The sequence below is a fragment of the Mus caroli genome, unplaced genomic scaffold (genome assembly GCF_978045245.1).
Source record: "Mus caroli unplaced genomic scaffold, Mus_caroli_1 scaffold_6, whole genome shotgun sequence".
NCBI classification, from domain to species: Eukaryota; Metazoa; Chordata; class Mammalia; order Rodentia; family Muridae; genus Mus; species Mus caroli.
Genome location: NW_028227261.1, coordinates 4,710,321 through 4,735,221, shown reverse-complemented (window position 1 = coordinate 4,735,221; position 24,901 = coordinate 4,710,321). Strand labels below are relative to the sequence as shown.

The 24,901-nt window shown below is 48.7% G+C and overlaps 1 protein-coding gene across 9 annotated transcripts in view; it reads right to left on the bottom strand.

Annotated features, from left to right (window-relative positions):
* Positions 1-24,901, bottom strand: part of Camta1 (calmodulin binding transcription activator 1) — an 814,691-nt gene that overhangs the window by 522,368 nt on the left and 267,422 nt on the right. For all 9 annotated transcript variants that reach the window (XM_085838559.1, XM_085838558.1, XM_029476775.2 and 6 more), the window contains exon 4: positions 12,561-12,628. In XM_085838559.1, coding sequence (XP_085694685.1) covers positions 12,561-12,628 — 68 coding nt within the window. The remainder of the gene's footprint in view (positions 1-12,560; positions 12,629-24,901) is intronic.

Here is a 24,901-nt window from a genome sequence, read left to right as displayed (position 1 = left end):
GGGATACCCTGCCACTGAGGGTGGGAGGGTGGGTAGAAGTGAGTGGAAACCACTAAGAGAGACACTGGCGTTTTTAAAAAGCACCCCAACAAGCAAGAATCCAAGAGGCCTAGGCTCTAGTCCCAACTTCTGTGGCTAATTAGTGGAGTAGCCTTGGGCAAGCAATGCAGACTGAGCCTGCTGCCTTGCCTGAGCATCATTAAAGAATCTCTCCTCCCTTTCCTGTCCTTTCCTCTCCTCCCCTTCCCTCTCCCTCCTCTTTCCCTCTCCCTCCTCCTCTCTCTTGCCCAGTTTACTATAGCCCACAGGTATTACCTGCTCCTCAGAGCTATGAAGACTTGAAACCCGAGGTTCCAACAGGCTTTGCAACGTCAGAAACAGCTCGCAGTTCCAGCACCTTTTGCCGGGCTGTGCTCTTAGCAAATCAACAGAAACCAGATGTAAAAGGAAGCCGCCTAGTCAGAAGACACAGACACAACCAGAAACTGCCCCTGCCCTGTCCTAAAAGCTCTGATGGGTTAAGAAACATGTGCACATGTGTGTGCTGGAGGACGTGATGGGACCCTGCAGCTATCTTCAGACAGATGTTAAGGTGTGTGTGCTCACGCACACACATATACTTCTTTCTCAGGATCCAGCCCTCTTTTCATCTGACCTGGGCTAACATCATACTGCGATTCCGTAATTCGGGAACAAACAACAAATAGCGCCGAGCTGCTGTGAGCTGCCGAGGCAAAGGAAGGCAGGAGGAGGCCTAGCTTTGTCTGTCACATGACTCTGCCTCATCCTGTGCACCTCGATGCGCGGGTCCTGGTCTAGGGAAGCTCTCAGTAGACCTAGTGAAAATTTCCAAAACAAAGGTCTTGTGAGTTCTGTGAAACAGGCTGCTCTCCAGAGGAAAGAGCCCGAACTTTCCGGCAGGGGTAAACTCACAACACGATGACCTTAACTTAGTAAATTGATTCCAAAGCACAATTGTTTTCAATCCTCATTTAAAATCAGCCTTCGTTAATCTAGATTTAATGACATAGGAAATGGAAATTCCCTTAATAAAATAAGTTATGAATATTTATCATCCCATTTTACCTGAAAATTGAATAATTCATCAATTAACTTTACTATTAATTATTTAATGCAAAATTAATAAACTGAGAAACTCATACGGATCCTCACAGACCCTCTGGCACCAGCTTAGGAAATTAGACCCTAGAGAAACAGCAGAGCTATGGGGAAATCCCAGCAGACACGGATGGGATGTGGAGCTAAGGCCAGAATTCTTTTAGAAGCAGACCCAAACTGGTTGCTCATAAAGGGAACAGAGAGATTTTATCCCCCCACCTTGGAGTTCTGCACCACAGCCAAAAATGGAAGTGCTCAGAGTCTGGCAAGTCTTTCCAGAACAATCCTCCCAGGCATTCTCTCTGTTGTCCATCACAGCATCCATCAGTGGCAACACACTCAGCAATGGACCCAGAGGAGAAGGCAGTCCTGGCTGCCCAGGTCCACAGTGTGGGGCCCTCTGCCCTGGGCATCACTCAATGAGGAAAGATGCACGCAGAGAGGAGGGGGGGTGTGGGTTGCCAGGTCATGGAAGGCAAAGAGATAGCATTAGCAGGAATGACACCTGATCCCCTGCGTGCCTATCCCTCCATGCTCCTGGTTGGTCCTTCTGGTCCTTCCTAGGTGAGACCACACCATCTCTCACACACCATCAAGAAGACGGTGTCTCTGTCTTCTCATCCATCATGGATAGTTTCTCTGCTTCTACTCTCTCTCTCTCTCTCTCTCTCTCTCTCTCTCTCTCTCTCTCTCTCTGTGTGTGTGTGTATGGGGGTACATGTATGTGTTCATGTGATTATGTGTGTATAGGCATGTAGATGCTTGAGCATATGTGTGAGACCGTGGACAGACCATAGGTTGCTTCTCTTGGATGTCTTCCTCTCTTTCCACCATAGTTTTTAAGACAAGGTCTCTCTGAACCTGGATCTTGCTAATTCAGCTAGATGCGCTGGCCAGTGAGCTCCAGGGAGTCTCCCGTCTCTACCTCCTGAGCACCAGTGTGGCAGGTGTTTGCCACCAGGCCCAACTTTTACATGGGTGTTGGGATTCAGAGTCAGGTCCTTTGCTTGTTCAGAAGGGTCTTTACTGACTGAGCCATGTCCCCATTCCCAATAGCCACTTACTGAACCACCCTAGTCACACTCTTCACTTAATACCCTCTCAACCCCCCACTTCTCACCCCCACATCTCCAGTTTCCCACGCATCCCTTCTGCTGCCACCACCCAGCTATGTCATTCTGCAATAGCTTTTGGTCCAGTCTTACACGCGCTATTTCCTTTACACTGTGGCTCTGTGCAGGCCACACAGCCATGACCAGTGATAATTGGTTCCCCTGTGAGTTCACACATGCACTTCCAGGCAGGTCTCTACCCTAAGCCCAGCCTCAGGATGGTGGCCTGGCCGTCTTTCCCATCCGGCAGTCTACTGGCCCAGTGCTCCACCCCTCCCTGCACTCTCTCTCAGCATCCCACTTCTTAGAAGTCATTCTAGCTTATCCACTGTTCCATCCCAATGCCCAGCACAGTGCACAGCATAGCTGCTCAGAGAACTGACTGACGTAATAAAGGAGTGGACGCCAGCCAACAGCCAGCCACCTGAGGTGGGGATGTGCGTTCCTGCGGTGCTGGAAGAAAGGGGCTCATTTTTAATCACAGATGAAGGCGATGCCTCCTCCCCCAGATGGAACTGTGTCCAGCTTAGGACCAGAAGACAGCTCCCCCGATGTCTGTAGGTCAAATGCATTTTGGGATCCCGTGACATCTGAGGCAGAGGGCTGGATCTTATGTGCAAAGTTGGCATGTTCACACCGCAGGCTTAAAAACTAAACGACTTGTCTGTTTTCACTCCTCCAGGTTTGCTCTTTGCATAATTTCTGTCTTTCTCTACAACTCTGCCTCAGCTGGCAGCGGGCTCACATAGCTGATACCTCAATCTAGGCACCAGCTGCCGTTTCACATACAAACTTACTTCCACCACAGCCCAGTGCCATTCCTACTTAACTGCCAAAGGGAAAACAGCTTGGCCCAGAAATTCCTATAGATCCCAGGCAGGAGGGTGCTGGGAAGTCAGAGCGAGCCTTCCAGAAGCTGTGGCCAGTTTCCTGCCCTGCAAGCTTTATTTCCTCCTTCCCTAGAGATACCTCAGAGAAGAGACCAGAAGCAGCCAGGACAGATTTTTTTTCTTTTAGTAGACATTTTCCTCTTCTCATGGAAACTCCTCCCAGTTAAACCACAGTGAGGCCAGAAGGACACCTTCCCAAAAATCCTTTTTTCACAAGGAATGATCACCTCTAGAAGGGTGTGTGTGTGTGTGTGTGCAAATTCATGCATGTGAATGTCCACATGCACATATGCACACATGTGTTGTATATTTGTGAATGTGTGTATACATGTGTACTGTGCATGTGTATGTATTGGGAATTGTGTGTTTCTACTTATATATGTATATGTATGCATATGTGTTATGTATACATTTGTATGCATGCCTGTGTATTTGTGGCTGAACACACTTAAGCATGTCTGTACTGTGTATGAGCATGTATTGGGTAATTGGGCTGGTTTCTGTACATATGTATACGTGGTGTGTGTGTGTGTGTGTGTGTGCATATTATGCTGTGTGTGAATATTATTTGAGCACGTTTGTGTACGCTTGTCTATACATGCCTAAAAGTATGTACGTGTGTGCACATACTGGGAATTGGATATTGGTGCAAATGTGTGCGCACATGCTGTGCTATATTGTGGGGTGTGGACACCCATGTTTGCATATGTCTAGCACACATGAATCAGAAAGCTGTGTGTGCCCATGTGCTGCGTTGTTCTGCATGTGCATATAAGAGAATGCCTGAGTGTACTCAGGAGACACACACGCTGTGCTGCTCTGGAGGGAGAGGCACACGCAGCGGGGCTTGAGAATCAGGTGCGAGTTCTGCCCTTTGTTTTATTTAGCTTGGACTTTGTAGCTCCAGAACAAAATGACTGTGGGAAAGCTAGGAATAGCAAAGCCAGCAACCCCTCCTGGCCAAAGGAAAAGGCTGGGAACCACGCTGCCAGGACATCCAGACCTTTGGTAATTACTTACCACATGGAGACCGAGAGATTGCCAAGGGGTCGTGTGCAGACAGGCTTTCCTACTTCGCCATGCGTGAGCCTAAGGGCCAGGCCACCTCCCTTCACTCAGCAGCAATGTAATAGGTCATCACTGGCCAGGGACACATGACAGATGCCAGTGCAGGCGCACTGCAGAGACACTAGACAACCTTAATTCTCCCACACAGGATGGAGCAAAGATGCCAAGAAGAGTCTGACAGGCAACAAAGGGGGGCCTAGAGTAGTCTGTGGCCCCTGGCAGGGCAGACCAGGGTCCCAGGGCTTGTGTGAATACACTGGAGCTTTGCCAACTCTCAGTACCAGTCCTCACTGCCTAGGGGCCAGAAGACAGCAATGTCACATGAACAATGCCACATGGCATCATCCAAGTACAACCCGAGAAAGACACGGTCACACCCGTGTGAAGATAGAAAGGCCCAAGATGTCACCTTCAGCTTACATGTATAGCTCTTGAAATGACCATAGCTGCTTCCTGAACTCCAAAATTTAGCCCAGGGAGTGGCCACACCACATTCTTCTGCTAAGGCCAGGTGGGCTACGCCATGAAGCATGCTAAGGAAGCTAGAGCACTGGCGTTTGATAAGCCCCTCTTACATCTCCACCTTCACATACACCACAGCTCCTCCATCCCTCAAGGAAGAAGCTGGAGACTGGGGCACCTTCTACTTCCTAGAAACAAACTCCAGGCAGCTTGATGAGGGAGAAATGTGAGTGAGCCAGAGGGCAGGCACGAAGCTGGGTCTCCTCAGTGGCAGCCTAGAAGTTCCTGACATCCTGATCTGTGTGCTCACGTATTTTAAAGAAAGCTAAGATATGGAGGAACATGGACAACCGGAGTCAGAAGAGAGCCATGGTCTGACCCCAGCAGGCTAGAGATGTGGCCATCAGTGTGTGCAGCAAGCACTAGAGACAGGACCTGGCTCCAAGGAAAAAAGGGGGGATGTGATGAGACCAACAGTCAGTGCTCACACCTAGAGCACTCATAATACACACATACATGTACATACATATACACATACACACAGAGACACACATACACACACATACAGAGACACACTTACTTGCACATATATACCCACACACAAACACAGATACACACACACATATATATGTATGTATATATATACATATATATATGAATACACACATATACACACATACATACGCAGATACATACATACACAGAGGCACACATACATACAAATATGCTCACACATAAACACATACATACATATACAAATACATACATATACACAAATACATGCATAGACATGTACATATATACATACATATACACATGCATATATACACACACATACACACATATACTCCCACACATAAACACATACATACACACACATACATAGTATACATACACATATATACATAGATATAGATAAACACATAGATACAGATACATAGATACACATACATCACACATATACATACATAAACACACATACACACATATATAGATACACACACATACATATACATAGATAAACATACATAAATAAACATGTATACATAAACACATATATACCCACATACATAAACACATATACATAGATACACATACATAAACACACACACACAGTCAGTGCTACCAATTCCACAAGCAGCAAGGTACAACTGAGGACACAGGAAGCTCACCTGTGTCTCTGACCACAGTCCTCTGACAGAGCCCAGCATAGGTGGTAACCTTCCCTGTTAGGCAGCTGGAAGCCTCTGCCTCTGTCTTGGTCACTTGAGTAGACTTTGATGGAGTTCCTAGGGGCTGGATTCCACGTTCTCTCCCCATTTGGCATTCTACAATTCCAAATAAAAACCAGGATCTGGGAGAGAGCCACTCCCACACAGGGCACACAGCAAGTCACCAGATAATTTCTCAGGATCTGGGTCACAGCTAACTAACCCCTCAACCCCAGAGGACAGGTACCTCAGGCAGTGAGGAGGCTCCCTGGAGTCCTGAAAGGCTCCCAGCACACACACTCCCTGGTGCCTCACTTGCTGCTTTGCTAACAGTGGTATAGTTTGTACTTGTTCATTCACACATGAGGAATGTGTCCAGATGCCTGGGATGTAGCACATGTAAGTAGGTCTCCATCCTAGCGTAGCACAAAGGCCATCATGGTGGAAGGAATGCTATTCCACTTAGGGTAAGGGAACCCCTGAACTGACCTGCTGCTGTATAGCTGTTCAATCAGAATTGGAACATTCCCCGGGGGAAGGAGGAGGGAGACTCTGGAGGCTCAGGAAGTGGAGGAAACATACAAGTCTCAGGAAATAAACAAAACTCATAAGGCTTAGGAAATTCCTAAAGATTACAAGACTCACAAGATTATATGAGCAGTACCAATTAATGGGTAGAGGAAAATCTCCCCCAGCCAGCCTGCCTGCAAGCCACTCAGAGATCCAGGGACATAACTCTTGTGAGGGTCATCTATGCACAAGTGACGCAGGTCTGAGTCAGATATATATCCCTTAGTTCATAAAGCTAGACCAGGGCCGTGTTGTTGCACTGGTCTGTCCTCAGTGACCTGTCTGACTGGCTGGATAGTTGTTTACACAATACCTGGGTAAGAGGATGCCCTCCCCACTGGCACCACCCACTGCTCCAACCTACCAACCTTGCTCATCTGATACCGAGAAAGAGCCGCAGCAGCAGCAACATCAAATTTCATGGGCAACACAAGAGTCAACAATTTAGCCGTCTTAGAGCTCACAGCAGCTTCAAGTCACAGATGTCACTACAGTCCATCTCCAACATATTTTTCTCTCTTACCCCCTGACTAAGTAAATCAGTCATCTTTTAGCACCCCCAAATTGACCCTTCCAGATGTCTCATGTAAGCAGAACTATGCGGTGTTTGCCCCTTTGTACCTGGCCCTGTCACTCAGGCACGTGTTGTAGCTAGCCCGTGAGCCCTGCCCCTTGCCTGCTCTGGGTCGTTTGGAATATCCCGGTAGGATCTGTGTTGCTTTTATCATTCTGTCTGGTCACTGGGCATGCTTTCACTAGGAATGAGTCGTCACTATCCAACCTAAAGATCTGTTGCTCAAAGGGGCCGGTGGGTCATCTCCTTTGTCATTTACACTGGACTTGAGCAAGGTCACACCAACTTCACAGGACCTGTCAGGCCCCCAACCCCTCTGCTCACAGGCTAACCCCACCCCTGGGCCCTGATGTCCAGGGCTCCTCCTCCAAGCCACACCCCTGCACTGTAACAGCTCTACACGCTGCACGCACTCCTGTTAAAGTGATGCTTCAGTACCAAGCTCTTAGGAAACCGAAGAGGCAGCCTGGCCTTGTCCTTGGGAACTTGCCTTCCCATTCATTGGGAGGCAGACTTACAACTCTGGACAGACTGTCATAAGACCCACTGACATAAGCTAAGGGAGCCTTAGGAAGCTAGCAAGAAGGTGGTGGGTCACTTGCTAGGCCCAGGGAAGATATCTGACAAGAGACAGCCTCGTTTGGATGTGAGAAAACAAGGTGGTGCCTGAGGCAGAGTAAAGGCAAAGATGGGGGTGAGGAAGATGATGGGGATGGTGTAGCCTACTCTAACTACAGTGGGTGTTTGGAGGTGGGCAGTCGGGGTATAAACGGAGTAGGGCATGTTGCAACTGGGAGACAACCCTGGAGAGTCAGAACCCTGTCTCCTGGGAAGTCTCTAAGACTCTCAAGCAGGATCTAAGACAAGGCTGATAGGAAAGTTGGTTGCAAAGGCGTACAGCCCTGAACAGGAGCACGCCGGAAAGATCTCAGCACCCTGCACGTGGTAAGAGAGGGGAGCTCGGAGTCTTCAGAAAGCAGAGGGGAACATAAGCTCATGACAGAGACCCACGGGGTGACCAGTCTGAGTCTGGACCAAAGCGGAGCCACAGGGAAGAGGAAGGTCGGGCAGGACTAAGTTGGATCTTTGAAAATCAAGCAGGTCTTGGAAGAACCTGAGACATCAGATGATGCAAACCAGGTATGACTCGGGGAGAGAGGCGGAGGAAAGCTGAGGTAATCCAGTGGTCACATCCAGTGACCCTGGAGAGAGGCTCCCTTCCTGTCGGCACTCTTCAGAGGAGGAGGCTGATCTGAGACAAAATGTCCGCCCATCACTACGGGTGAGGAAGAGCCAATCGGAGGTCAAGAGAACCTGAAAGGATAAGAGGAGCCCCCCAAGCCCCCACATTCTCCTGACTCTCCCATCTCCCTGTCTTCCGTCTTCCTGTTCAGAGTTATACTGCGTACTGACCAAAAGCATTTAGTGTTCATTATAGGAAAATTCTATTACTAGGCCCCTCTGTGCCGGTGTGAAGGTGCTATCTATATCAATCCAATTAATTAATTAGATAACGAATGGAGTTTTCCAGCTCTCTCGCCAGCATAAATAGGATTCCTGGGAAGAGATGGCTCTCACTTCGATCTCAAGCCTCGCCCATCCTGGCTCACAGGGAAGGCTGTAGGCTTCCCAGGGAACAAGAAATAAATTACCAGGGTTTCTAAACCATACCTGCACCTCGGAGTGGGAAATGGGGAATCCAGCCCAAGAAACACTCGGGAGGCCCACCTGGCTGGCACAGTCCAGCCACACTGGCCCACAGAGGAGGCCCTAACCGGCACCTGCATCTCCCAGCAGCTACTGAGTAACAGTAGAACAATTTTCCCCTTTATTACTCCCTGCCACCATGAACTATGTCAGGAGAAGATGAAGAGCTATATTCCTAGGTTCAAATTCCAGTTCTAATGCCATTAAGCCTGGGAAGTCCTGTAGTCTTGCAGCCCTTTCCCTGCCTGGTAGAGCTGTGGTACGGGTTTTAAGACTCGTGTGTGTGTGTGTGTGTGTGTGTGTGTGTGTGTATGTATGAGGGGGGGAGGGAGCTCACAGGACGTCAGATCCTCTGGAACTATAATTACAGGTGGTTGAGTTAACCAAACAATGTGGGTGCTGAAAACCAAACTTGCATCCTGTGGAAGAATGGAAAGCACTCTCAACCTCGGAGTCATCTCCTCAGCCATGGTATGAATTTTAAAACACAGCTCAGAACCCTCAGCGAATGCTGAAGAGTGCAGAGCTGGCGTGCTGGCCAGTCCTGAAGCTAGATATGTGCAGAAAGAGTGAGATGGATCAAGTCCAGGGCTCCTGCTTCGCAGCGCCCAGAGCTTCACCTCTTACCCACGCTGTTCATCTCACTTGCACTTGGAGGGGATGTGCCAGGCATCTGGGTTACCCAAGAACAAAGGCAACTGAGAAAACCTCCATTCACACATGGGTAAAAAAAAAAAAACTGTGAAATGGCACCGAGCACCAGGAAGAGGCAAGGGACCTCTCTGGAAGGGTATGGGTGGTATTTGAAAGAGACCACATAGAGGAAGGAAGTACACAATCTAAAGCCTAGAGGAGGATGGAGGATAACGCTCTAGACAGAGGGAGGATTCTACTCAAGGTCATGAATCCACCTGGCAGGGTCGGGAGGGCGGAGGCCCCTGCAGTCTCCAAACGATATCATGATCCCACTAAACACACAGCCGAGGCCAAATAAAGATGGCCCCAGGGTTAAGTTTTCAGGCTTAAGATCTCAGCTCCTTATAACACAATAGGGGCCATTTGAGCATTCCTCCCTGAGTCCTGTGGTGTCTGCACTGCCACCCTGACACCCTCATCTCTGGGAGCATCCTCGAAACACACCTCATTATTAACAGGTGTAAGGGGCTTCTGGGGCCTTCTCTATAATTGGGTTGAGATCTGATCTGAGCAAAGGCGGTATTTGTCCCTAATGCCCCCAGCAAACCTCAGAGGCAGACATGGGTCCCTCTGCAGTTCCTATACCAACATCTATATGTGGACTGATTACAACAATTAATTTAATAAGGATTCTTCCACACAAACAATGTATCATTTTATTAGCAAACTCTATAAATGTCAACGGTGCAATTCATTCTTATTAATTTTCTAAGATGAAATTAACAGTAGCTGCAAAGAGAACTTGTATTGCCTTCCCATGCAGCACAGTACTGGTACCATTAATTCCCTAATACCAGGAGGCTGGCTTGTGGGGACTCAGCAGTTAACCACACCAATTAATTTCAATACTGGAAATGGTGGAGGAGGGGGATCCAAACTCAACAACTAATTTAGGAAGGTCCTTGAACAACCGGGGCAACTTGTCCTTCTCCGGGGACCAGAAGCTTTCAAGCGTAAAGACAGAGCGTGCATGAGAATGTAACAGGAGTCCGTGTGTTCACTCTGCCTGGAGGAAAGAAGTTCAGAGCCCCAGAGCCTGAAGAAAATCCACTCGATGACTCAAGTCCCCGAGGTCCAGGCCTCCAGCAGACTGGAGGCCGTGACTCACAGGCAAGAGCAGCGATGGCCTGTGAAGGACATGGACAGTCACACCTGCAAGGCAGGTGACAGATGCTATGTCCCCTGTGATGCTCTTGAGGACCCAGGGAACACAGGATAGGAGCTCTACTTCTAATAAAGAAGAGAAAGGGGTGTGGTGGGGGGAGGAGGCTGGGCATGGCAGTGCACACCTGTAATCCTAACAGTTGAGTATCTGAGGAAGAGAGGGGAGGGGAGGCAGGGAAGGGAATGAAGGAAGGAAGGAAAGACAGAAGGAGCAACGGGGTACTTTTTAAGGAGTTTAAGATTTTCACACAATAGTCACAATCCCACAGATCCTTGGAACCCCCCCCCCCTTCCATCTCCCGTGCACCTATCCCTCTTCCTCAGGTCAAGAAGTGTCTTGGTCCACTATACTTCAAAAGGTCACTGAGTTCAGAGTGGCCAGAAGAGAAGTCCTCCTCTCAATCGATCCCCAATTTCCTGGTCTTAAACATGAGAGAGAGCTCCTGCCTTGCTACGTTCTAAAGCACTGTGCTCACAGCACGAGAGCGTATGCGTATGAGTCTGTATGTGTGCGTGCGTGCGTGCGTGCTTAAAACCCACCATGTTCTGGAGAACTTCACCTGGCCTTGTAAATAGTTTTTTTTTTTTTCCCAACTTGGATTCAAGAAGCATGGTGGCCAATATTAGTAACTTGATAGAGTCTAGAATGGCCTAAGAGAAAAACCACATGCATGCTTGTTAGCAGCTCCTATGATAAGTTTATCGAGGAGAGAAGACACACCTTAACTGAAGGTGGTACCATCCCAAGGGCTGGAATCCTGGACTTGAATAAGAAGTGAGCTGAGTGTCAGTGTTCATCTCTCTCTGCATCCTGACTACAGACTCATTGTGGCCCAGTGGCTTCACGTGACCTCCTGCCACCATGCCTTCCCTGCCCAGATGAACTGCTTAACCTCAGACCTTGAGCCAAAATAAGTCTTCACTTTTTTGAGTTGGTTTTCCATGAGGTGTTTTGTCCAAGCAACAAGAAAATAAATGACTACAGCCATTGAAGGAGGGAACGGTCTAAAAGCCAGAACCTGTTCATCCATAGCTCGGGACGGATAGACGGACCACACACAGGACCAGTGGGGCACAGAACACATCTCATCCTAATCCTAGTTCCAGCTGACAATGCTGAAGATTTTGTCCTTGTCCACATATCACAGACTGAGAATTCCACCACTTAGACTCAGCTCTGCAGTCAGAGAGCTGCAGGCCACCTTCCAGATATCGTGAGCACCTGGCCCTGTCACTGCTAATAGAAACGTCCTGGCAATTGGAAGAGAATGGCTGCAAATCTCCGACGGTTTAGCACGAAACATATCAAATAATAAAAACGTAAAAGAGTTGCGCAGGAAATAAGAAGCTGTCTTTAAAATGAGCCCCAAATCCCTGGCTCACCATCTCTCGCCTATAATCACATCATTTTCGTGCACAGGACACGGGTCAGCTACATTTTCAACAATTCCGTCCAGTCCCGGGTGGCAAGAGAAGTTAAGTGTTTGTGGCAGTTAGTGAGTTCAAGGACATTTACCGCGTAATATTTAGCCATTGCTTCTGATCTGGGAGCTCTCCCTCCCAGCAATCAGGGATAACCTAACTTTATTGATGTATAAAACACACCGAGGTCCAGGCAGCAGTTACGTTAGTTTTCCTTTTCAAAAAGTGTCTGCTACTGATGGCAGGTGGGCACTTTCCCAAAAATAAATTGCCCTCTGCCCTGCACCTGTCTGATAAGTTTCTGAATGCCTGGCTGAAGGATGGAGCCCAGAGCCATCCTGTGAAAAGCCCCGACAGCTGTTGCCCGGCGTCTCAGTCTCCTCATTGCGTTCACTACCCGCGTCTTGGACCAATTAATGAGTGCTCCCCTTCACAGGCCATTGAGCACAACATGGCCCTGTCAACTCGTTACCCTGCATTGAGTGGCTGGATCCGGTAATCCACAAAAATCAATCATCTATTCTCACCATATAGAGTTGGAAAACTGTGATGGCTGGGACATTACCTTGTCTTAGGGGATGTGGTTAGCCATTCTTCGTGTTTCTCAAATGTTATTAAATAAGCCGCAATTTCCTGAAACAGAAAAAAATAAAAAGATAATGATAACAATTAGCTCATGTTGGACCCTGAGAAGCAGAAAGGAAAAAAGTTGTTATTTTTTTCCCCCAGCTGCTGTGCATCTTGGCCAGGCTGGAACGCGGACTTTTCTAGAAAAACGTTGACCCGGACTCAGCTTCTCTTTGATTCTCTGATCCCCTTCCACTTAACCAGCCACACAATCACCATCAGAGCCTGGGTTTCAAAAGAGGAGTCAGCAGCAAGGACAAAAATATTTCTCTGTGGAAAGAAAACATCAGAAACCCTTTGAGGTCCCAAATGCCATTCATCGGAGGGAGGGAAGCACATGCCAGCAACAGGGCTCGGCGTACACTCTGCGTCTCTGCGTCTCTGAAACAGGACGTCTCTCAGCTTCCTCACCAAAGAGGTGCATCCTCTCAGCTTGACTACCAACCCCCACCCTGGAGCCAAATCACAGAGAGACAGAGAGACTGAGAGACAGAGACAGACAGAGACAGACAGGGAGGGAGAGGGAGAAGGAGAAGGAGAGAGAAGGAGAGAGACAGAGACAGAGAGAGAGAGAGAGAGAGAGAGAGAGAGAGAGCCTTTCCCACTGTTATCTTGATCTATTGAGCAGAGTCTCAGAGAAGAGCCAAGTCAGCCGAGTTTCAGGCAAAGACTGAGAAAATGTGGGCACCTGAAGGTAAATTAAATATTTATAAAGACAACAACATCATCACAGATAGAAATGCTGATTTATTAATAATTTCTACAAGAAGCCAGAGAGAGAGAGAGAGAGTCGCCAGCGTAAGTCATTGCCCCGTCTCTTAGGCATGACATGGCCCATTACTTCCAGATCCAAACAGATCTGCTAACATGAAATTGGCTGGGATTGTAAGTTAATTAAGGTTGGGTTGGTACACATTTCCCTTGATCTTAGTGGCAATATGACACAGAGATTGCTGCTGTGGACTGTCAAGGAAATGCAGAGCATAGGGGTGGGCTCCCTTTCAGCTCCTGCTGCAGCTGAAGCTGCTCTGAGCTTCTCAGAGTAGAGCAGGCTGCCTGCTCAGAGGCCGGGAGCACCTTGAGCTTACGCATAATGGATCTGACCCCTGTGACCAGCATTGGTCCACATCCACTTGGAGGAGAAGGAAGAGACATGGGTCAGTGACAGGTAAGAAATATGACTTGTCATGCTGTGAAGACCACCAGTCCAGTGAAGACCAAGACCTTCTGTGATCATAGTTATCCTACGGTTTTACTGCTGTGAAGAGACACCATGACCAAGGCAACTCTCATAAGGACAACACTTAATTAGGGCTGGCTTGCAGGTTCAGAGGGTCAGTCCATTAGCATCATGGCAGGAAGCATGGCAGTGTGTAGGCAGACATGGTGCAGGAAGAGCTGAGAGTTCTATATCTTGATCCAAAGGCAGCCAGGAGAGTCTCCTAGGCAGGTAAGAGGAGGGTCTCCAAGCCTACCCTCAAAGTGGCACACTTCCTCCAACAAAGCCACACCTACTGCAACAAGGCCACAACCCCTAATAGTGCCACCCCCTGGGCCAAGCATATTCAAACCTCCACAAGAGTAAGTGTCCATTGCCACACATATTGGAAACAAGAGTCCAAACCAGTACAGCCTGGAAGACTGTACCCTACAGAAAGAGCTCAGGAAGCAGCCAGTAATGACCAAGTTCCTACCATTGATTTTTAGCTAAAGAAAGAATGAGTCCCTGTGCCTTTTGACATTTGTCTCCTCTCCTTGGGAAAAATCCTTCCCTGGGCTCTCAGCATAGGTCAATAACCCTATGCCCAGGCCAGCCCTGTTTCTCTGGTTATCCATCCTCCACTCTCCCACGGCACCTTCCTCGGTGTGCAGGATTCATCACCCCATGTCCTAATTGCTTGTTTACTCCAGTAGCATCCCCATAGGACCATGCAAGAATAAGGGCTGTGTCATCGCTGATACATTCACAGGACTTAATAGTGTCCTGGGGCACAGGGGTAAACCTGAAAATGTCTATTAGATGCAGGATGAGTGTGTACATGCGTAGGTAAATAGCTAGGTGGGTAGATGGACTGGAAGGTAGATGACTAGATGGGTAGTTGGGTGGCCAGATGCATAGGCGGATAGAAGAGTATATGAGTGGGCAGGGAGATGGATACATAGATGCAGGGGCAGGGAGATGGATGCATAGATGTTCAGGCAGGGAGATGGATGTATAGATGGACAGGCAGGTGTGTGAGTAGATGGGTGGATGGTTGTGTGGGTGGGTGGACTAGTATGTGGGTGGATGGGGGGAGAAGGGTGAACACTAATTAAATATGCATTCATAAGTAAAATGTATACATGTCTTTGTGTGTAATGGTACATGTGGTGTGTGTGTGTGTGTGTGTGTGTGTGTGTGTGTGTGTGTGTGTGTATGTGTGTGTGTGTGTGTCTATGACTGGAGAGAGTTGACTTGAGACCTGAAAAGCTATAGAACTGGCTCTGGAGTAAGGCTTCAAAGTTACTTCATTAATTGAGTTGCCACAGAAAGGCAGCTCAGTATCACTGCAAAGTGCCTACCTGCTGTAAGCAAATAGACCTGGCCTCCAGTCTGCCAAAGATCAGCTGCCTCCTGTTAAGCACATGGCTTAACACACCCAGACCTCAAAGGCCTCTGCACAGAGGAAAATATCACCTTCAGGGGCAGTTATAAAAATGGCAGCCCTTAAATCACAGACAGCCACAGTGTGTCAATGGCTAAAAGCTTACATGTTGTGGGCTATGTGTCTAGGGGTCCCTTAGGCTATAGCAGGTGACAAAATAGTCCAGGTCACTGCTAGGCTTGCAGAGATCTCTCTCTATCCTCTACCCCAACAACCAACTCTCCCACATTCACACTTTCAGTGAATGATAATGCTCGGGTGACGACACTTCAGAGATACTGGTGTCAACCTTCTCAAGCAAGCATTGTATCCCATTCGGTTTCATAAGATGCTGAGGGCAGGCCATGACCATCACACACATGGTCAGCCATGTGTTAGGTACCAGCTCTCTGCCATAATTTTAGCAGACTTACTTTCTAGAGGAAGCTGCCATGTGGTCTAGGTGCCCCATGTGCTGGCTAGTTTTATGTCAACTTGACACAAGCTAGAGTCATTCGGGAAGAGGGAGCCCCAAGTAAGAAAATGTCCCTACTAGGTTGACCAAGGAGCAAGACTATGGTACATTTTCTTGATCAATGTGAGAGGGTCCAGCTGACTGTGCAGTGCTAGTCCTGGGCTGGTGGTCCTGGGCACTATAAGAGAGCAGACTGCACAAGCCGCAGGGAGGGAGGGAGTCAGTCAGCGGCATTCCTTTGTGGCCTCCGCTTCAGTTCCTGCCTCCAGGTTTCTACTGTGATGTCCCCAGGTGATGGACTTTGATACGGAACGGTAAGCAAAATTAAAACATTTCTTTCTCAAGTTGCTTATAGCCGTGATGTTTTATCACAGCAATAGAAACCCCAGCTAAGACACCCCAGATCCCTGCCCTATCCAAGGATCATACCCCAGTGACTCTAAAGATGGGGTGCAGTACCTGCCAACACCCTTCCATCTCTCACTCTACTCCACAGACCCAAAGACACACAGACCCATGGACCTGTGGACTCACAGACACACAAACCCATAGACATACCCACAAACAGACCTCCAGACCCACAGACCCCCACAGACCCACAGACCCACAGACCCACAGACCCACAGACCCACACACAGACACACAGACACACGGACCTGCAGACCCACAGACCTTCACAAACATTCTTACACCCATATCTACCACAGCCTGGCAGGGTTTCTCATCGCTGTTGTTGCCCAAAGAGGAAAACCTCTCTGGACCCTCGCTGCACTAAACATACGACCCACTGTGTGTCGGCCCAGGAATAAGTAAAGGCTACATCGCACTTGAACTCACAGCCAAGGAGGAGGGAAAGACACATAGCAGTTACAGAGCCCTGTTACTGCAGAGCCATGGTGTGTGCACCTGCTGAGCCAAAGGGTCTGCACTGGTCTACTAAGCCAGTGTGTAGGCAAGCAAGGGACCAAGAAATCACATTCTGCAATGAGCTTCCTTTGGCCGCTGGCTACTCCCTCTTCTTCCACCAAGGGATGTGTGTGTGTCTGTGTGTGTGTGCCTATGTATGTACGTGTGGTGTTTCTCACAACCTGCGGCACCTCCCACACAGCTTGGAAGGGTACCCATCTCATTTCTAAGCAAGAAAACTAAGTCCTTGCACTCAGGCCCAGCCTCTGCATGGTCAAGGGGACTGGACTCGACACCAGGCACTCTCACATGCCATTGCTGGTCTCTAGATGCGCTGGAGGTGTCTGGGTCACCTGTCTAATACCATCTTCACGATGCACAGTCTAACTAGCCCCCTGCCCTTACCAGAGTTTGTCCCCTCCTCACCAGATGGGCAAACAGTGGGTGGATGTTGCCCTTTTAAACCTTAGGAACTTGCTGGGCAGATTGAGACACACATGCCATGGGACCAAACACTCTCATGGGAATGAAGGGATACTCAAATGACTGGGAGCTGCTCTGGCAGAGAAACTGAGTCTGGTTCCCAGCACCCATGTCAGAGAGCTCAGGACTGCCTCTAACTCCAGCTACAGGGACTCTGACGCCCTCTTCAGGCCTCCATAGACACCTGCACTCATGTGTACATACCGGCACAAACACACAGAAAGACACATCTCTAAACTCTTTTTAAAAGTGTAAAATACAGATATAAACATTCACTGCAGCATTATTGGCAAGAGCTTAGAAAGAGGCAGAGGCCACCCGGTCTGTAGATGGATGGACAGTTTACAAAGGAAACATGAACAGTGCGGGGGTGGTGGGGGGTGGTGGCAAAGTCCCATTCCAGAGGCTACAACACAGACATAGCATAATGAAGGCACGATGCTAGCTGAATGAAGCTTACAACAGGTCATGTGTTAAGAATGCCGCTGGCGACATACACAGAACACCCCAACCAACTGGCAGAGAACCTAAATTTGTGATGAAGGATGAGGGGGTGAGGGGTGACTGGTGAGAAGAGGTGGGGTCTCCTTTTGGGGGGGTGGTATAGCTGTTAGGAACTAGCAGGAGTGCTGGCTACCCGCTGCTGGGAAGACACTAAGTGTCACTAATGCTACAGAGCAGTGGTTCTCAGATGGGTCACTGAAGACCATCAGAAAACATACTTACATTATGATTTATAACAGTTATAAAATTACAGTTATGAAGTAGCAATGCAAATACTTTTATGGCTGGGGGGTCACCATACCATGGGGAATTGTATTAAACAAAGGGTTACAGCATTAGGAAGGTTGAGAACCACTGCCCTAGAGTGTATTTAGATACATTGTATCCTAATTACTTTTTAAAGAGTAAGGGGAGAGCACATGCATCCAGCTGGATGTGACCAGGTGATGGAGATGCTAGCCTGCCCTGCCTACACAGCAGACCCAGACTGAAAGGGCCATCTTGGCACATCCACCGGCTAGCTTCCTGTTACTCTCACAACCTCAGTCATCCCAGATTCTGCGTCGACAGTAGGAAGGATGGCCCACTGTCAGGGTAAAGGGATTCACGGCAGGCTCCAAAGCAAAGACTGTCCAGCTTGCAGATTTTAAATGTTCAGTTTGTCCTTTGGATGTTCAAATAGAAAAACTGCTGCCAAAATACAGCGTGTGTGTGGCCCGGGCAGGGACAGCAGCCCACGGGAGATAGAATTCAGTTTTGTGGACTCTGCTTTACACCAGCAAGGGTCCCTGCCGACAGAAAGGCAGAGGGGATTGCCCCAGAGTCACTGTTGTGAAGGGTGAGGGTACAGAATGGGGCAGTCTAGTGAGTCCCCTACTACCCATCATTGGAGGTCAGTGATGCCCCCCCAGGCATTGAAAGGACTTCATGGTGGCAGTGAGCCACTGGGGGCGAGGGCACTAGAGCCTGTGGGTAAGGGGTAATGCTGCCTAGCTTGGCACCTACAGTTTTGTCCTACCTTGCATCCAACTCACCATCTTTGCTCACATTGCCCTCAGGTCATGATGATGATGATGATGATGATGATGATGATGATGATGGTGATGGTGGTGATGATGGCCTAGTCTCCCTGGAGAATCGTCAGGCTGTCTGTCCTCCATTCCACAGTGAACTGCAGCTGCTGGGACCTGCTCTGCAATGACTGTGGTACTCTAGGACTCCTGGCACTTAGCACTTTCTGTTGTACAGCTCTGTGTGGAGAGTCTGGGTCCCTACACAGCCATAGAGTCCTGTAGTTCTTGGATGCAAAGGTGACTGCTGAGTAGGTAGAACACTGCATGAGGTTATGCAGGATTCTTTTTACACACAATAAAAACACACTGGAGCCTCCCTTGGTGCAGGGGGAAGGGGCAAGGATGGGCTGTGTGGGCTGTTGCTATGGGACACTATGCCCATGCAGGGTACTCTATAGAAATGCCCACCTGAACAGCTCCCAAACAGCTCCCAGCTTTGCCCTCAGGACGGGAGCCCCGCCTTCAGGATGCGAGCCCCGCCTTCAGGATGCGAGCCCCGCCCTCAGGATTCGAGCCCCGCCCTCAGGACGCGAGCTCCTTTCTCCAACAGTGAGTAACAGCGCTGTATGCCACCATGTGTCATCTTGAAATTTCAAGGAGCTACATTTTTTAAGGTTAAAAAAATATTTGAGAACTTTAATAATAGGTTTTATATTTTAAGCCGAGTGTATTCAAAATAGCATTTCCCTAATTTTAGAGAGCAGTAGAGCTGTCTCCTGTTCTCTATACTGTTTTTCTAAAGCTGGCGTGTGTTTCCATTCCCAGCCCACCTCAGCCAGGCTCGGGGGCCAAACAAGGCTGGTATGTGGGATGGTGGCCCTAAATAGACACCGTGGGAGCCTGTGACAGACTGAACCTTCTGGCAGTCAGGTGGAGTCTGGGTGGGGGAGAGGGGCCACCACCAGCAGACACTTCCCTGCAGCCACTGTCACCTCAGTTTCCCTCAGGGTGAAGGAGCCATGTCCCCCGTGTGGGATGTGAGAGGCCTACCTGGAGTGGACTCTAGGTGTCCCAGAGAAGCTGAATGCACTGGGCTTATTGGTGCTGGGTCTCTCTCCAGGGGGCACCCTCCCAAAGACAGTTCTCAGAAAAAAGACAACTTCTGCCCTGGCACCGGACAATCCTTTTAGTCCCATCTTCCAGACACATGCTCAATATCAGGGAAAGAAAAGGTCTGTGGAGAGGCCATGGTGCTTTCTGTAATAAATTAAACACGTGCCACTATACACATAAACATGTTTGTAAATGTGCATATTTGTATATATACACGTGTTTAAGTATGCATGTGTATATATGTTTCAGTACATAATATGTTTGAGTGAGTATAATGTGTGTATATTTGAATATATATATATGTATGCTCATTTGTGTGTGTGTGTGTGTGTGTGTACATGCAAGTGCATGCATGCTCTGGGGTATATGTATACCTGGGTATGCATGTGAATGTGAATGTTTGAGGTGTGTGTGTGTGTGTTTATATGTGTTTGGGCACATACACATTATGTATGTTGGGTGGCATATATGTTCATGCGTGTGTTTGGGTATGTGTATTTGTGGATGTGTTTGGGCTTGTGTTTATAATTGTCTCTGTAAGTATACATGTATATGCATATATGTTGGTATATGCTTGTACTATATTCTCCTGAGCCTCAGTAATAAAAATATCTCTGTGGTCTATACAGTCTCAGCTACCTTTTACATAGAAAAATGGGTTTTCAACCAAGGGGTAATTTTAGAAGTTTGGTTTTTATGAGAGCGCTGTACAAGGGTTTTATCTGTGAGGACGGACGCTGAGGGGAGAAGGCACTGCTCTCCTAGCAGCTGGCCCCAGCATCTGCTGGAGCCACAAAATGCAATTATATTACTCCCAAATGTGAAGTAAAAATATCTTGTTTCCAATACTCTTGGTTTTAAGGCTCATACTGAGCGTCCTCTGGGCATTTCGGTGGTGCCAGCTCTCCGTGCGATGTACTTTATTAGGGATGTGTGATTGTCATATTAATGACTTCTAGCCAACGTGTTTACAGTGCGAAAAAACTTTCCCAGAATCTGCCACTCACTGCACTTCACCAAAAATAATTGGCCCTGATTTAAATAAATAACGGTTCTATCTCCCCTTCCCAGTAACAGGTCACCCTGAATAAAGCTGCTGGGTCCATTTCTGTGACAGATTCCACTGAGGTCCAGTGGTGTAGGGTCCTCCTGTCTAAGGGGTGAGCTCCCATCCCTTTTATCAACAGCTGGGCCATCCAGGTGATCAGGTCCATACCTGCATGAGATACTCTGGGTCCCCACCCACAAGTCAAACCAACACCCCCAACTTGAAATGGTGAGCACCCATCAGAAGCAATGAGCCCACAGTCTGGAGGCTTTTCATTCTCTGTTTCCACGTGAAGTGAGCCATCGCTCCACTCAGACTGTACGACGCTGATAGTGAAGGTGTCCGGGAGACGGGTGTCTGAAAGACTTCCAGAGTAGCGATGGGCTCAGGGTTCCTGTCTAGCAGCCTGGACTTCTTAAAAAAGGAAGCCTAGCATGGCCATCTGCCTACTGTACAGCCCTGGGGAGGCACTCATGTGTCCTTCCCAGTGCCAGCCAGTGAAGAAGCAATGAATGAACAAAGACACTCGAAGACAGTCGTTCACACCTCCACAGTTATGTATCCATACGTCACGGTGATTATTTGGTGAATTATTGAGGGCCTACTGTGTACCAAACTCAGAGTCCTAACAGTACAAAGAGAAGTGACTGATGGTCCTTGCAAAGACAGCTGGGAAGACAGACAGGGCTGTGCGATCCAGGGCTGTCTTGCCAAGTGCAAGGTCCATGAGGATGTTCCCTTAGCAGTGTGAACAATGAACTCATGCTGAGGAGAAAAAAAGGCAAGGTTGAGCCAAAAAGCTAGCACTTGGACAGCACCGGACTGTGCAGGGGGCTGCCAGGCAGGCTGGTGATGGAGACTCGGGGACAGGAAACAGCATGTGCAAAGACAGGGAATGAGAAGAGTAAGTGCATTCGGGGAAACCTCGGCAAATGCAGCAGCCGGAGTCAACGGGGTCTGGGGAAGATGAGCCGAACCTAAGCAGGAGGGTGCGGAGGCCCCAGACTGGGGAGCAATTAAAATGCCAGGCAAGTGGAGTTCCCACCACGATAGGCGGGGGACGGGGAAGGCTTTTAAGCAGAAGAAAGATAGAGAGGGTCAGGGAAGGCTTTTAAGCAGAGGGGAGACATAGAAGGGTCCATGCTTTGGAAATGTCGCTTTGATGGTGGTGGAGCAGAGGGGGGGTGACGGCTGGAAGACTGTGATGGCAATCCAGGAAAGGGATGGGAGCTCGTGAACCGCAGCAGGGGGAGATGGGGACGCACACAAAGTGGATGGCGGTCAAAGAGGAGCCAGAGAGATGCGGAACTCAGTCGATGGGCAAGTGCCAAAATCAGAGGAGACAGGCTGGAATCCAGGGGCGCCCACAGGTAGTGAGGACACCCAGGGCAGCGAGGGCACCCACAGTCAGCCTCGTGGCTGGATCCACGGAGTCAGGCTGGCTGGCTTTCCACAGTGGTTCCTTTCTCCCTTTTGTTTGTCCTTTGTGCTGATTGAAGACTGGGGAGGGGCTTCCCAGCTGCTCTAGGAAAACAAAGCTAGACACCTATGGGTGTTGATATGGACCACCTACTGGCTGGTGCAGGGGGAGCCCATGTTCCTGTGGGTGAGCCTGAGTTCTACAGCCACTGCATCTCCATCCAGCTGGCTTTCCTCACTAGCTACCTACAAGCATTTGACATTAAAGCTCCTGCTGTGACCGTTATGACATCGGATACTGAGTGGACTGGAAGACTGCGGGCTGATAGAGGCTACCCAGGAAGACAGCTTAGAGCCGTACCTACCAGAACACTCGCTGTTCCTTATGGTGGTCATCTGTTGGTTGAAGTGGTCCAGAGATTAAGATGGCCCCAGCTGTGCCAGCTGCCTGGTTAGTATCCGGCTCTCCTTGTCCTGCTCATGATGTTGAAACTAAGCCCTGAAACGTTTCCCCTCCTGCCAACTTAGAAGAATGTTAAGATTTATAAAGAGGGAGCCTCGAGGATCCAGGAAGGTGGGCCAATCAGTAAAGGATTTATCACATAAGCATGGGGACCTCAGTTTGGTCCCCAGAACCCATGTTTAAAAGAAAAATCAAAATGTTGGGCATGGTGCTGCACACTCGAAATCTCTGTGCAGAAGTGGAGACAGGCAGATCCCTGGGCTCATGGGCCAGCCAGTCTAGCCTACTTGGTGAGACCCAAGCCAATGAGAGACCCTGCCTCAAAGAAAAGGGCATCGGATGGTACCTGAGGAGCAATACCCAAGGCTGTCCCCTGGCCTCCACATTCGTGTGTGTGTGTGTGTGTGTGTGTGTGTGTGTGTGTGCGCGCGCGCGCACACACACACACACACACACCAGTGGACCCACGCAATGATAGAGTCAAGAGGCACAGCTCTCCCGGTTCCTGTGAGTCTAAGGTGATGTAATTATAATTACTTTAGCACTGTTACCTAGACATGGAGCCAGTGGTGTGCAGGTAGCTTTGCCCACCAGACCTAATCCATCCACCACCCACCACCCACCACCCACCACCCACCACCCACCACCCACCACCCACCACCCACCACCCACAAGCTACTTCAGCCAGCTCTTCCTCCATTGATGTCCTCATTTGTCAGTGGCTACTCTTGCAAACCTCAGCTCATCCTCTTGGCAGCAGCATGGTCATTTGGAGGTCATGCGCTTTTTTTTTTTTAAGGTCTGGATGACAGCCAGTGGGGTGCAGGAAGATATTCTCAGACTCTGGAGTGTCTCTCCCTCTGCCTAGAGGTCATAGCTATTCCCCTGACCATGGTACCTTAGGTCCATCTTGTATCCCTATAAGGAGTCAGTCATCATCTACTGGGTAGAAGATCTATCTATCTATCTACCTATCTTCTATATATCTATCTATTTACCTATATATCTATCTCTATATATGTGTCTATCTATTAATTACCTATCATCTATCATTTTATCCATCCAGTTTGATAGAGAGAGAGAGAGAGAGAGAGAGAGAGAGAGAGAGAGAACAATTTTATCCATCCAGAGGGGGGAGGAGCAGGTACTTGTGGAAGTCAAAAGAGGATGTTGAATCCTCTGTAGCTGGAGTTTGCTATAAACTTTCCAGCATGGAAGCTGGGAACTAAACTCTGGTCCTCTGCAAAAATAGCGTGCACTTAGCCCCTGGGCCCTCTCTCTAGCTCTGGGTAGCATCCATGCTCAAATAAAAATGTGGGTCTAGGTGGATCCTGGCCAACATAAAAACTGCCCTCAGTCAATCATAGCACCCCTATCCTCCATCGCCCTGTCCTATTCTCTTAAGACAAGGCCTCTCACTGAACTGGAAGCTGGAAGAGAGGCTGAGGCATACAGCGGGGATGAGAGGAGAGGAAGCTTATCTTTGGAGAAATACCCAGTGTATCCCAGTGAGGCCTCTACAACAAGCTCCAAAAAAGTCCACCAGATGGTAGTTGGAGACCGCTGAAGGGCACATATCCTGTTCTGGGGCTTTTGACACCTGAGTCCTCCTATATATGTGGATAAAGAGCGTTTCTTCTAGAATATAGTTACTGTTTCAGTCTTCAGACATTGCTCTGTTTTCAGCTGGGATAGCACAATTATAATGATGTCAGACAATATATGTACATTAGCTCATTAAACACACATATATGGTGTGTATATGGCTATACATGACCATGTATATTCACATGGTAAGAGGATGAAGTTGTCTGCCTCTGCTGCTCTCTACCCCATCCCTTAAGGCCAGGCCTCTCAGAGGTTCACTGCTTTGGGTAGGTTGGCCAGTCAGCCTGCTTCTGAGCTCTGCCTTTCCCCACTGCCTTGAGCAGACACATATAACTGTGCATGCTTCTTACATGGGTGCCAGGGATTTGAGTGCAGCAGGTCCTTATGCTCGGACAGGACTTACACGGAAAGTGCTCTTATCTACTGGGCCATTTCTCTAGCCATAAAAGTTAACTCTATTTAATCAGCTTCGCTGAGGTATAATCTGCATACAGTGAGATCGGCCTTGCTTTATATGGACATTCAGTGAATGTCAGCAAATACGTGATACGCAAACATGAGCATTCATCTCTGTCAGCACATTCAAAATACAAAACCATGACAGCACCATGAAACAAGGATTC